Source organism: Haliotis rufescens, unplaced genomic scaffold (assembly GCF_023055435.1).
Source record: "Haliotis rufescens isolate VD_foot unplaced genomic scaffold, xgHalRufe1.0.p SCAF_94, whole genome shotgun sequence".
Classification (NCBI taxonomy): Eukaryota; Metazoa; Mollusca; class Gastropoda; order Lepetellida; family Haliotidae; genus Haliotis; species Haliotis rufescens.
The window spans coordinates 786,854-802,625 of record NW_025964388.1 but is presented as its reverse complement, the minus strand read 5'-3'; the positions used below and the strand labels follow the sequence as shown (position 1 = coordinate 802,625).

Here is a 15,772-nt window from a genome sequence, read left to right as displayed (position 1 = left end):
ATGACATGCATCAACCAAATCAGTGAGTCTGACCCCTCGATCCCCTTAGTCGACATGTATAGTTGCCTCTTACAGCAAGTATGGGTTTGCTGAAGACCTATTCTAACTTGGATCTTCATGGGTTTATTGTAATATGAAGGGGATCGGGTTCTATAATCTGATCAGTTGATAAACATGAAATGGGACTGGTTCCTGGAAACCTGAAAACAGCTTACATCATCAGTTCCATATGAAATGTCCTGATACAACACATGTTTATCTCCTAGCTGTTGTCTTTTATATTTATTTAAAGAGGAATGTTATGAAAGCACCAGACACTGAAGAGGGACGGTGGGGTTAAAGCGTTCGCTCGTCTTGCTAAAGACCCGGGTTCCATTCCCCATGTACAATGTGTGGAGCCCATTTCTGGTGTCCCCCGCTGGGATATTGTTGGAATATTGCTAAAAGCGGCGCAAAACCATACTCACTCACTTCAACATGTAGAATTCGTATAGAATTAGTAGAAGAGGCAGTAAAATATCTCCATTTGTATCTACAGTAAACTGTAGGGCCATTAATTTGAGTTTGTTATAACCGTAGTTTATTGTAAGCATATATACAGCAAATGGCCTTGATGAAAAAACATTTTGTTATATCTGTATGTTATATCTATATGTTATATCTGGATGTTATATATGGATGTTATATATGTATGTTATATCTGGATGTTATATCTGGATGTTATATCTGCATGTTATATCTGGATGTTATATATGGATGTTATATCTGTATGTTATATCTGCATGTTATATCTGCATGTTGTATGTTATATCTGCATGTTATATCTGCATGTTATATCTGTATGTTATATCTGTATGTTATATCTGGATGTTCATTATGAGCATGTTCGTTATAAACTGTCTGCTGAATCAACATCTGGACATAACATGCACATCAGAATGAAAACTTGTGTCAGTTAATTTTATGTGACTAATTCATTGTGCTGTGGTAAACGATGATGAATAATGATGAATAATAGAACCTGCTATCTGCCTACAACTAATAATAACATTGCAGAAATGTCAAATACCTTTCAGCATCACTTGGATTTCGTCTCTGAGTTTTGAAAAGGTATTAAAAGTTGCTCGATCATCTGGTATGACGTTAATGTTGTTCCAGTTGCCACAAGCATATTGAAAAAAGTCTTCACACGGGTCAGCGGAAGCATCCATCGCATTAATCAATCGCGAAGCTGAAATGATACAAATGTGATGAACAGAAGGAAACAGTTGTTCTTGGTTGGGTTGGTATAGCTCGTCCAATACACTTGATTAATATGGAAGTGCTCGCCCAAACACACCCGTTGTGCATGTCCTTTTTTTGGTAAATCTTGTGCGTGTCATGCTGATGTGACGGACCACGACGTTGAACGGGGTGACATGTGAGGGTTGACATTTATTGGTTGTGGGACGAAGACGTCCTCAGAGCTCCAGTCAGGAGATTGCCATTGCTAATACTAGAATTAACTTCCATTATCCACTTCATAACAGAAAGTGGTCAATTATTCACTTTCGATGAATATATAGAAACATTTCATTTTGGGGCGATTTGGTTGGTGTGGCAAGGAAGGTTTGTGTTTCTGTCTTTAGTTTAATTAAAATGTCCGACATGATATTTTTGACTTGTTGTTTATTTAACGGGGAATAACGTGCCTCATTCCCATGTGATATGAACAGAAACACCCAAGAAAACGATTTTGAGACATACTGACTCGTAAGGCAACATTGTTGTGTTTGATGATCTCATGCCTAAATGCCCAGAAAAACTTAAATTTAATTTGGTTTTCAAAAAGGAGGGGGACCCTCCCTCTGGATCCACCCATGTATTACAAAGATTTGAATATGCATTTTCAAAGTGTCAGCATAGTTTTGACAAAGGTTGAGATGGGCAAAGAAGGTGAGACCCATATGGAAACAGAAACACTGGAATTGTTACATTATCAAAATTTAAAAGATAAAAAAAACAACATATATATTGATTAATCCCAACTACTAATTTCAAGACCCGTGAAGATCCGGGGTAGAATACCACTCGCTCGCTTGCTCACTCACTCACTCACTCACAACCCCACCCACCCACCCACGTACTCACTCACTCACTCACTCACTCACTCACTCACTCACCCACCCACCCACCCACCCACTCACTCACTCACTCACTCACTCACTCACCAACCCACCCACCCACTCCCCCACTCACTCACTCACTCACCCACCCACGTACTCCGTCACTCACTCACTCACTCACTCACTCACTCACTCACTCACTCACTCACCCACCCACCCACCCACCCACTCACTCACTCACTCACCCGCCCACCCACCCACCCACTCACTCACTCACTCACTCACTCACTCACTCACTCACTCACCCACCCACCCACCCACTCACTCACTCACTCACTCACCCACCCACCCACCCACTCACTCACTCACTCACCCGCCCACCCACCCACTCACTCACTCACTCACTCACTCACTCACTCCCCAACCCACCCACCCACTCCCCCACTCACTCACTCACTCACCCACCCACGTACTCACTCACTCACTCACTCACTCACTCACTCACTCACCCACCCACCCACCCACCCACCCACCCACCCACCCACCCACTCACTCACTCACTCACTCACTCACTCACTCACTCACTCACTCACCCACCCACCCACCCACCCACTCACTCACTCACTCACTCACCCACCCACCCACTCACTCACTCACTCACTCACTCACTCACTCACTCACTCACTCACCCACCCACCCACCCACCCACCCACCCACTCACTCACTCACTCACTCACTCACTCACTCACTCACTCACCCACCCACCCACCCACCCACCCACCCACTCACTCACTCACTCACTCACTCACTCACTCACTCACTCACTCACTCACTCACCCACCCACCCACCCACCCACTCACTCACTCACTCACTCACTCACTCACTCATGTTAGAACCAAACTTACATGCTTTTACACAATCAGTTGTTAGGCAGAGATCATCCATGGTTAGGTCAGGTGGTATCATTGGCTCTTGGACTTGGTCCCCTTTCTGGGCTGAATCCGACGGACGACCATCGGGACCCACTCCTTTCGTCTGCGGGGTATACCGCCATTTTTTGTGTTTCGCTGACTGTGGAGACAAGTTACCAGAGCGGCCAGAGCTGGTTGAATCATATCCTGAAGTAGACAAGCGTGAACACACACATTTGAATCAATTGTTGACATGGACTCATACGTAAACATGATTTCTCAAAAGCAATTAATTGTAAATTTGTACTCCTAAAATCAGGTGTAAAACAGGAACTCTAAATTGGCTTAATTATCTGTTAGATGAATTGTATTAACTTCAACATGATCTCTAAATCAGATGTAAACATGTTGTTGTTGTTGTTGGTTTGTTGTTTAACACCGCACTCAGCAATATTCCAGCTATATGACGGCAGTCTGTAAATAATCGAGTCTGGACCAGACAATCCAGTGATTAATATCATGAGCATCGATCCACGCAATTGGGATCGATGACATGCATCAACCAAGTCAGCGAGCCTGACCACCCGATCCCGTTAGTCGCCTTTTACGACAAGCATAGTCGCCTTTTACGGCAAGCATGGGTTGCTGAAGACCTATTCTACCCCGGAATCTTCACGGGCCAGATGTAAACATGAACAATGAAGTCAGTTATTAACATAAGCTGTTAAATCAGTTATTAACATGAACTTTTACTAACAAATCAACAGGAAATATTTAATAACTGAATTCAATGGGTCAATCTTAAATTGATCATGTCAATGTCAGACGATTATCAACCCTTAGCACAATAACAGTTCCTGTCATCTTTAGGATTCTATACTAGCGCTGCTTGCCAGACTGTCTGCTCTGAAGGAACCCCCATGGCAGCATACCTCTGCAATGTCCACCCAAATGAATAATCTTTCTAATCTACTGGGTACTTTATCAACTCGACTCTAAAAGAAAACTATAAGAGGCCAACCATATTATTTCGTATAGGCCTGGCCTTCTTTTGGAAATGTGATCCGTTCCCCAAAATGCTGGAAAAATAAATTGTCCTGCTACCAAAATATTTTTGGATGTTCTGAAAAAAAAATTATTGTGGGTAAAAAACAAATGGTACGTTTAAATTGCTGAGTGAACATTCTGTCTCAAACAAATATCTTAGCCGGTATGTACCACTCAAATGGCATTGCCCAGGTTAACTACAGTGATATGAAAGAATCGGGTCATCCTTAACCTTTTTTAATACCATATTCGACGTAATAAGCGCCCAGGGCGCTCTCAAAATTAGAAATAGGGGGCTCTTATTAGAATATTATTTTAGTGAAAAAATACAGAGTTAAAAGATATATTTCGTGGTTTATGCTGACAGCCTGAAATGTTTATATGCGACAGATATACTTTTCCAGAATTTATTTGCCCATAATTAAGGGTGCATATAACACACGAGTGCGTATTTTACACGAATAAATAAGTCTTGTGTACATTGATCAATCGGCAGGGGTGCCAATTGGGTTTGTTCACTAGCCAATATATTAGCAAATATCGCCGTGGGCGCTTATTAGAGCGGGGCGCTTATTACGTCGAATACGGTAGTACTGCTTGGCCCTATTTTTTCCAAAGGTGTCAGTGTAGCAGGGTGTGGAGTCATCCCACAGATGACATCCTTACCTTGTCAGCTTCCTGACGGGGTTAACCTCTTTGGTCATGTGGACAAGGCGTCCGACCTGTGATCAGAAGGTCCGTGGTTCGAATCCCATCACGGGACACAGACATTTTATGGCCACGATATCATCATAATCCCTTGTTGCTTCAGACAAGCTAAACAAGCCCCACATATGGCTCACCTTACACGTATCCATCAGTGTCCACAAACTGGAGTAATTACACATAGTTCCATAGAGGACCTGATTTCACTGAACAAATGAAAATTGTAAACGATTCCCGGAACACAATGCTGGCTGAATATGAAACCGCGAAGCATACTTTCCAAAGAGGTCAAGGGGTGGTTTACTCAGAAACTTTTAAAAAGGTCAGAGATTGCTTTATCAACAGACAGGAACGATAATGATGGGGATCCATATTAGCCACCGGGACAAAAACTTCCTCTGGCATACAGTGCACACAACTCCTTCTCGAGGATCATGGAGAAACCACGTTCCGAGTCTGTGTGCCAGATCTGCTGACATTTTGAAAGACGCCAATATCAGGAAATTCACTCATGCTTTGTATAAAATCAGCTGAAGATGATCAATTTGTTATCTTGAAGAAAAAAACTGAGACAAGGAAGTAAAGGTCAACTTTGTCTTTAAAAAATGAGGTGGGTTTTTTTTGTGTGTGCTAGAGAATGTCAATTCCCTTCTTAAAATTCTGCATGTTCTTGAAACAAAAATCATCAGTTGTGTTTTAAATTTGTATAAAGTAGAAATTTTGTACAAAAAAATAATACCCTAAGCATGCTATCAGAAAAAATACTTTACAATGTTTAGACATTTAAGAAAAGAATGTTAAAGTGATTTCTTTTGTATCCGTACATTTTTCAAATTTTATTAAATGGGAGGTTTTGTTCTTTAAATGAAAACGAATAAACACCATCTGATTAGATTATTGTGCAATGGTTGAACATGTAGGAATTAAAAAATCAGTGAAAACCAAAATGCAAGGTGGTATATATATACATGTATATGGATAAATTCATACATTCTTACCTTGTCAGAAGTGAAATCAGAGAGACAATTTGTACCAAACTCTACAAATGTATAGCACGGTGAACAAATAAACCCCACCTCCTGTTAAACTACCAGAGACTAAAGAACGTACGGGGCTGTCAGCTGTTTGTATCAGACACGATCAGCATACGTCATGCATACCTTAACACTAGGAACACCAAGTGTGTCTTTCAGAAAAAAGCAATTTATAATTTTTGTGTGAATATCTCAATTCACATTTCAGATGATTTTCAGATTTTAAATTCTGAATTATATGGATGGTCATACTTGCAGTGAATTTAAGTAAATCGTAACCAAGGTTTTGTAGAGTTCCAACCAATCTCATTCATCTGTAGGTGGTTAATGGGTTAATCTCATGAAACAGGATGTCCTGTACCTGTAATAAGAACCATCCTGTTGTACCGTATATCCCACAATAAACAACCTACAGCCATCATCCGACAGCAGCACACCCATAAAGCAGTGTTTGGAACCAAAACATTTGCCAGGCTAACATCAGGACCCACAGACGTTAGAAGCTGACTAAACTCTTCAGGCCCTCATTTAATAACCTGCAGCTTATTGTGATAAATCGATACCTAAATTTACTGCAGGCCATAAGGGCCATCGGAAGTTTGAAACTACGGCCTGACGCAAGATCTACCTGCCACTGTCCTACGGGCAGGCTGTTATTTCGAATACTGCCCAGAAGATGATGTCACAGATTGATAACAATTTGTCATCTAAACTCTAGTGACTTCAGTGAAGTTTCCATGTAGGGTTGACAATTCTTTGTGAAATTGACCTGCCTCCTCCATCAGGGCTGGGACGAGTCCAAATTTATTACCCAGTACCCGACCCCCCAATAACCCGACCGTACCCGGGTACCCGCTGCAGGTCTCAAGAGTTGGGAATTGTTTTACCGCAGCCCTGGCAAAAACTGTTTAGATTCGTGTATCAAACGATCATATCATGGAAGTTGACTGAGTGAGTGAGTATTGTTTTACGCCGCTTTTAGCAATATTCCAGCAATATCACGACAGGGGGCACCAGAAATGGGCTTCACACATTGTACCCATGTCGGGAATCGAACCCGGGTCTTCGGCTTGACGACTAGGCTACCTGACCACCCCGAAGTTGACTGAAGCTTTATCTCTGCTCACACATATACAAGTAAAAAAGAATGTGTTCATTGTCAGAAAGTTTACCAACTTGAAGTGTAACCACTGAGCTACAGTGAGTTGTTGTCATTAACAATATATCACGTGACTAACCACGGGTCCGGGTAGTCCCGTGGGTACCTGGGTCCTACTTAGGAACCACCCAACCCGAGTTCCCCGTCCCAGCCCCATCCTCCATGTAGTGGCTGGAGCATCTACCTAGAAAACAATAGGTTGTGGCTCGATCACCGGCTGCGTCATACTAAAAGATGTTTAAAGATGGTACTTGTTGTTACCCTGCCTGGCGCTTGGCATTAGTGGGATAAAACATGATCTTGATAAAATACTGTGTACCCCGCCTTGGAGAGGAATAAATTTCTCAGCGGGGGAATAAATCTCTTATAACCCGCCAAGCACAAATCAGGCTGCACATGGATTTCTCAGAGGCAGATTAAATCCCTTATAACCCGCTTCAAAGCAAAAAGCTGCACGCTTTTTCCGTGACATAGCTCAAGCTAACTTCAGCTCAATCCAACAACTGTTTTCTATCAATTTTGATTTTTTTTAATTCTTTTACAGTGTGATGTTAAAACTTGTCGGTAAAATAAATTATATTGGATCTGATAACTATTGCTTTGACAGGCTGGAAAACACCCAGGCCGGTGGTTCTCATGGAGTTAGTGCAACTTACCCAATGCATCAATGTCTATGTAGGTGCGTTTATTGCATGATCTACAGTAGATGATCTCACCGTATCTCCAGATGTGCTTAGTATTGTTTAGCAAGAAAGCAACATCAATTTCCAACAGGTGATTGTGTGTAGCCTGGCTGTCTGCCAGCCTATCTGCCCATTGAGCAACAGACTCCAAGTAATTGGTCATAGGAATGTAGGTAAAACAAGATGCTGAAGATAAGGTGTCACTATTGGCTGCATAATGTCGGTTACTTTATGGTATCAATTCCGTAACTGATTATTTATACCAAAATGAGAATTATATACCTTTTGTAATTTTAATTATTTGATATTTTATCTTTTTTGGAATGTATATTAGTTATTGTGACTGATAATAGACCAAATTAAATTTTTCAATTTTAACGACCTAATTTCATTTTCTAAATCCAGTTACACAGATTCGTATCGTGATATTTTTTAATACTCCCCAGGAAGTTGAGAATGCAGTTTGAGTGTATTCTGACTTTTGATGAACTTGTAATAACTTGTAGCACCATGAGCATGCTTTAGGGTGTGGATATGGAACAATATTGATATGGATTATTATCATTATTATTAGTAGTAGTATGTCACAAGTTGTAAGGTTAACCCTCGGGGAATATAGTGTGATGTAGCTTCTGTGTGTGCTTTGCTGTAGCGGGGTATATGGACATTTATCACAACGTCACTGACCAATGAAATTCAAGTATGTTACATGTGAATACCATGAAGTCATATAGAACCAGACCACAATAACATCATTTTGAGATATCAGCCATTTCGATTGTTCAACTTTGATGCCTGGATGAAGTATCTTTTAAACGTATCTGGTGATATCCTTGGCCATTCGTGACCAAATCGTGTTATTCTGGGTCAAGCCGAATTGCGACTCGTGCCCCTCTCGTGGCCATTTTTGCGACTGGGTTCCGTCTTAGCGCAAACGGGCATACCAAAAAAAATGGTCAACTAGTTGCGAAATGGTTCACATATATTTCCCCATATATTATATATATTTCAGATGTAATTTAAAGCACATCAGGACATGCGGAATTATACAGTATGATTGAACACATGAAACTGTGTCTTGGGTATATTTTTAGATGCAAGACATATGTAAAATCACAAATTATTTCTGAGGTATTCTTTGACGAAAACTTGAAATCATACGCGCATTCTGATTGGTTTGTCGGATTTTCGCACATAACATTCATCGATAGGGGGGACGAGTCTTCTTGCAGGTTACGGAAAGGGGCGAGTGGTGATGGATGATCCTTGGCAACAAACCAGTAATCTTTTATGTTTCCTACATAACTCATTGTGAACTTTAGAGAAAGGAGATTATTTATGTATTTATGTAATAATGATTTGAACTAAAATGCCAAAGTAAACTATCCCCAAGTTACATCATTCTAAATAACACGCACGCACGCACGCACGCACGCACGCACGCACGCACGCATGCACGCATTTTATTGAAACAACAATTAATACAATAAACCACAACATACGAATAAACGGATCAACATGACTAGATATATTATTAATGCCATTTTTTTTTTTAATGCCATATTTAACCGCATGGACTTTGTGGAGTACGTCTAGCAACCAAACCACGATGACATCATTTTGAGATATCTTTCATATCCTTGGCAACAAACTGATAACCTTTTATGTTTTCTACAGAACTCCCTGTGAAGTTTAGAGAAAGGAGATTGTTTACACCGGTAATGTGTATTGTAAATGTTCAAATGCCATATGAACCACATGGTGTATATATCAGCTGATGCCTGCTTGGAGAACATGCATAGTGCTGACATTTCAAGAAGGCAGTGACAGCCTCCTGCATGTAGGACCGTGCGGTGGAGGAGGCATATATACAGGAGGAATATATACATGTCTATTCTGGTGGTTCTCCTGCTATCCACCAATACATGACACATGGTCGCAGATGTTTCTTTGGAGGAAACATAAATAGATGTTTCATGACTATAGGTGAAGACAACATAGGGAGGCTGTAAATTATCGCTATGGTTACTGATATTTTCAGTTTTATATGATATTCACATATCACTTTCAGAAATTGTTAAAGGTGGTATATCAGATTTTGAAAAGTACTATTTAATCTTTTCTATTTTGACAAAATCTTACAATAATTCATGTAAAATATTATTGGGTGTTAAACCATACCATATCTCCCCAGCAATGATATGAATAAGAAAAATAATAAACTTAAATAAAAAAACCAAACGTCTGTAAATAATTCTGATGTATATACGTAATGAAGATATGCCAAATAAAACAAAGAACAATATGTATTTAATAGGGCTGAACAAGTCCAAATTTACTACCTGGGTACCCAACCCCCTATTACCTGACCCTACCAGGGTACCCGCTGTAGGTCTCAAGAGATAGATATAGAATGTTTCATTGGGAAACGTTTGACCGTACTCCTGTCAAAATAAATTTAGATACTCGTATAAACTGATCTGGTCATGCATACACTGAAGTTGACTGAAGTTTTATCATTATGCAAACATATAAAGTCAGAAGAAATGGGTGTATAGTCAGAAAGAAATGGGAACATTTGTCACTTATAGTGTAACCATAGAGTTCGAGATAATTTTTGCCATTAAACAATAAAATCATGTGACTAACCACGGGTCCGGGCGGTCCTGTGGGTACCCGGGTTCTACTCAGTACCCACCCGACCCGAGTACCTGAGTTACCCGTCCTAGCCCTATAACCACGGGTCCTGTAGTCCTGTAGGTACCCAGGTCCTACTCAGTACCCACCCAAACAGAGTACCTGAGTTACCCGTCCTAGCAGAAGTTTGTACATAAAAGAACCCCAAAGTTGAAAGGTCAATGAATGCCAGATTGCACAGCAGTTTGTATAACATTCTGGTTTTTATGTCATCAGCGACCGAGGATTGCGTTAACTTATGTAACAACACTTGGAACCTGTACAATCTTTATTGGTTGACCTGACCTATCTAATTAGCATATGCCTTATTTGGAATTTCTAGTTACTGGTTTCATGGATGGGAGAGGTAAAGTGTGCAAATAAAACAATGTTATTCTATAAAACTGCCATCACCATTACATATCATAAAATACTAAGTCCAAAGTCTTTGTGTTGTCATATTTCTGATCAGTGGTGTATTACAAAAGCAGGGCTGATCAAATTACTTTCATGATGTATAGGCTAGAGATTGGCACTTGCATTAATTTAGTGATGCATTTATTCCATGATTTACAGTATTCTTGAAAATTGTATAAAATTTTCATAGCTGTTCAGAAAGAGATTAAACCCTGGAGTAATGGCAATGTTTACCTATCAGTGTGCTAATTTCCCCCCGGCCTCCTGTTAACCTATCACTGCTAATTACCCCCGGCCTCCTGTTAACCTATCAGCGCTAATTACCCCCGGCCTCCCGTTAACCTATCAGTGCTAATTACCCCCAGCCTCCTGTTTACCTATCAGTGCTAATTACCCCCGGCCTCCTGTTAACCTATCAATGCTAATTACCCCCAACCTCCTGTTAACCTATCAGTGCTAATTACCCCCAGCCTCCCATTTACCTATCAGTGCTAATTACCCCCGGCCTCCTGTTTACCTATCAGTGCTAATTACCCCGGCCTCCTGTTTACCTATCAGTGCTAATTACCCCCGGCCTCCCATTTACCTTCAGTGCTAATTACCTCCGGTCTCCTGTTTACCTATCAGTGCTAATTACCCCGGCCTCCTGTTTATCTATCAGTGCTAATTACCCCCGGCCTCCTGTTAACCTATCAATGCTAATTACCCCCAACCTCCTGTTAACCTATCAGTGCTAATTACCCCCGGTCTCCTGTTAACCTATCAGTGCTAATTACTCCCGGCCTCCCGTTTACCTATCAGTGCTAATTACCCCCGGTCTCCTGTTAACCTATCAGTGCTAATTACCCCTGGCCTCAAGTTTACCTATCAGTGCCAATTACCCCGGCCTCCTGTTTACCTATCAGTGCCAATTACCCCGGCCTCCTGTTTACCTATCAGTGCTAATTACCCCCGGTCTCCTGTTAACCTATCAGTGCTAATTACTCCCGGCCTCCAGTTTACCTATCAGTGCCATTTACCCCGGCCTCCTGTTTACCTATCAGTGCTAATTACCCCCAGCCTCCCGTTTACCTATCAGTGTGCTAATTACCCCCAGCCTCCCATTTACCTTCAGTGCTAATTACCCCCCGGCCTCCCATTTACCTTCAGTGCTAATTACCCTCATTTACCTATCAGTGCTAATTACCCCCGGCCACCCATTACCTATCAGTGCTAATTACCCCCGGCCTCCTGTTTACCTATCAGTGCTAATTACCCCCGGCCTCCCATTTACCTATCAGTGCTAATTACCCCCGGCCTCCTGTTTACCTATCAGTGCTAATTACCCCCGGACTCCCATTTACCTATCAGTGCTAAATACCCCTGGCCTCCCATTTACCTATCAGTGCTAAATACCCCTGGCCTCCCATTTACCTATCAGTGCTAATTACCCCGGCCTCCCGTTTACCTATCAGTGCTAATTACCCCCAGCCTCCGGATGAAGGAGTATGCATATACTCCAAAACTTTGTGTTCCTCATAATAAAGAAGTTGACATCCCTAAAATCTCTTCCCTAATGTTATACATAAAACTCTATCTACCTTCAGTGCTAATTACCCTCATTTACCTATCAGTGCTAATTACCCCGGCCTCCCGTTTACCTATCAGTGCTAATTACCCCGGCCTCCCGTTTTCCTATCAGTGCTAATTACCCCCCGGCCTCCCGTTTACCTATCAGTGCTAATTACCCCCAGCCTCCCGTTTACCTATCAGTGTGCTAATTACCCCCAGCCTCCCATTTACCTTCAGTGCTAATTACCCCCCGGCCTCCCATTTACCTTCAGTGCTAATTACCCTCATTTACCTATCAGTGCTAATTACCCCCGGCCACCCATTACCTATCAGTGCTAATTACCCCCGGCCTCCTGTTTACCTATCAGTGCTAATTACCCCCGGCCTCCCATTTACCTATCAGTGCTAATTACCCCCGGCCTCCTGTTTACCTATCAGTGCTAATTACCCCCGGACTCCCATTTACCTATCAGTGCTAAATACCCCTGGCCTCCCATTTACCTATCAGTGCTAATTACCCCGGCCTCCCGTTTACCTATCAGTGCTAATTACCCCCAGCCTCCGGATGAAGGAGTATGCATATACTCCAAAACTTTGTGTTCCTCATAATAAAGAAGTTGACATCCCTAAAATCTCTTCCCTAATGTTATACATAAAACTCTATCTACCTTCAGTGCTAATTACCCTCATTTACCTATCAGTGCTAATTACCCCGGCCTCCCGTTTACCTATCAGTGCTAATTACCCCGGCCTCCCGTTTTCCTATCAGTGCTAATTACCCCCCGGCCTCCCGTTTACCTATCAGTGCTAATTACCCCCAGCCTCCCATTTACCTTCAGTGCTAATTACCCTCATTTACCCCTCAGTGCTAATTACCCCCGGCCTCCTGTTTACCTTCAGTGCTAATTACCCCCAGCCTCCTGTTTACCTATCAGTGCTAAATACCCCCGGCTTCCCGTTTACCTATCAGTGCTAATTATCCCGGCCTCCTGTTTACCTATCAGTGCTAATTACCCCCAGCCTCCTGTTTACCCCTCAGTTCTAATTACCCCCGGCCTCCTGTTTACCTGTCAGTGCTAATTACCCTGGCCTCCCATTTACCTATCAGTGCTAATTACCCTGGCCTCCTGTTTACCTATTAGTGCTAATTACCCCCGGCCTCCCGTTTACCTATCAGTGCTAATTACCCCCGGCCTCCTGTTTACCTTCAGTGCTATTTACCCTCATTTACCTATCAGTGCTAATTACCCCCGGCCTCCTGTTTACCTATCAGTGCTAATTACCCTGGCCTCCTGTTTATCTATTAGTGCTAATTACCCCCGGCCTCCCGTTTACCTATCAGTGCTAATTACCCCCGGCCTCCTGTTTACCTTCAGTGCTATTTACCCTCATTTACCTATCAGTGCTAATTACCCTCGGCCTCCTGTTTACCTATCAGTGCTAATTACCCTGGCCTCCTGTTTACCTATCAGTGCTAATTACCCCCGGCCTCCTGTTTACCTTCAGTGGTAATTACCCTCATTTACCTATCAGTGTGCTAATTACCCACGGCCTCCCATTTACCAATCAGTGCTAATTACCCCCGGCCTCCTGTTTACCTTCAGTCCTAATTACCCCCATTTACCTATCACTGCTAATTACCCCCAGCCTCCTGTTTACCTTCAGTGCTAATTACCCTCATTTACCTATCAGTGATAATTTAGTCCTGGCTTTCAGTTGTCCATAACTATCAGCGCTAATTACTGTAAAGTGCTGGCTTCCATTGTCCTTTGCTTATCGCCTATCAGCGCCAATTATCTGTTGGCTTCCCTTGTTAAGTTTTCACCTTTTGTTATCGTATTACTTTTGTTGCTCTTACATGTACACGCTCTCTGCCTCATGGCATTCATTCACATGATGAAGGAGTAAGCATATACTCCAAAACGTTGTGTTCCTCATAATAAAGAAGTTGACATCCATAAATTCTCTTCCTAATGTTATACATTAAACTCTATCGTGTGCTAAATGCCCCCTGACAATCCCCTTTCAACCAGGAAGTGACTTATGCCATTCATTTGTCTGTATTTCATCTGTGTGTCGGCAACTGTAAGCATGTGTCGTATATTTTCATTAAATGTGTCACTTGTCACTATCGGCTATGTAGTAATACTTTAACCATAGACTTCACAGAACTATATTTTGTTGTTCTGTGGAGGTGGCACGGGTGGCCCAGTCGTCTAAGGCGCCGTGATTCGCTGTGCAGAGTTGCGTCCCTTGGGCATGCCAGAAACCTATGATTGTGGGTTCGAATCCCGGTTCGCCCAGATTATGTTTCTAGGTTTGTCAGCACCATACCCGCGCTCATGGGTTTCACTGAAGTGGTAAATGTCTGAGACCTGCATCACTTCGGGCTTTCCTCCCACAATAAGCTGACACGCCGTGATATAACTTGAGTAATGTTAAAAGTCGCGATAAACCCAACTCACTCACTCACTGTTGTCCTGTGGAATGAGGCCGCCATCAATATATATATTGTAGGAACTTCTAGAGCTGGGATATTAAGTGATCGACAGGAACTATAGTCCGTTTGCTGCAAAATCATACTGATGAAATGCGAAAAAATATAAATCCGAAAGCTACTATTCGTCTTGAATGGCATGAAAGTTATTTATTTGTCCATACCAACTTGTCACTATAATTTCCGACATTGTCATGAAGTAGAGAAAAAGTAGTTTTTCAAACTCTAATGAAATTGTTGGTGTTTTAATGCCTGTTGTTACAAGGGGATCTGTCTGACTGTGATTGATACTTGTGTCAAGAAGTAAGTGATTGTCCCACCAATAGAAATTATGGAGCTTTGTGGTTGTATGTGGAAGCGTCACAAGAGCGGCATATTCATGATTCGGAGCAACTGTGACCACGATGATATCATTGCAACAATGGTCATGGGGTAATACTGTATGATCTTTACTTCACATGTGATATTTCTTGTAAATATACTACTCAAAACAAGATAATGACCATTTTCCTGGGGCCAGCGTGTCCACTGGCCTATATCAAACTCTCGTTTCTACCTTTGCCACAACAAGGCCACTTTCTTGGCTCGACCCTGGCGCCACATCGCGTAGATCACAAGTTGTGCCCCTTGTAATGAAAACGCGGCATCCAATCAGAACGCTGTTCTTATCTCGTAGCTGCACAAAAATGGCGACTACCATAGGCGACGACCTAGTCGATCAGATAACGAAAACATTTGTGATATCATCCCAGAAACAGAGGCAGTTGTTGGGGGGTTTAAAAGATGTAAAAGACATATTCGTGTCAACAAAGACCGCGGTAAATCACTTTCATACGATGGTGTTCCAGTCGTGGATGTTGATTTTGTGAACGTTTTCTGATTGGACTATCGATATGTGTGATAGTCCAATCATATTTAGCACAGGAAAGAGGGCTTGATGTGGCAAGGGTGGAAACAAGACATTGATATAGGCGACTGGACGCTCT

The 15,772-nt window shown here is 42.1% G+C and overlaps 1 protein-coding gene across 4 annotated transcripts in view; it reads right to left on the bottom strand.

Moving 5' to 3' along the window:
* LOC124137666 (neprilysin-1-like) overlaps nt 1–15,772 on the bottom strand; it is a 140,974-nt gene that overhangs the window by 32,896 nt on the left and 92,306 nt on the right. For 3 of the 4 annotated variants that reach the window (XM_048391654.1, XM_048391653.1, XM_048391655.1), the window contains exons 4-5: nt 3,012–3,224; nt 1,070–1,231 (exon numbers count right to left, since the gene is read on the bottom strand). In XM_048391654.1, the coding sequence (XP_048247611.1) occupies nt 1,070–1,231; nt 3,012–3,224 (375 nt within the window). Of the gene's footprint in view, nt 1–1,069; nt 1,232–3,011; nt 3,225–5,767; nt 5,899–15,772 lie in introns of those variants that run through there. The other variant, XM_048391656.1, reaches the window with a different exon arrangement.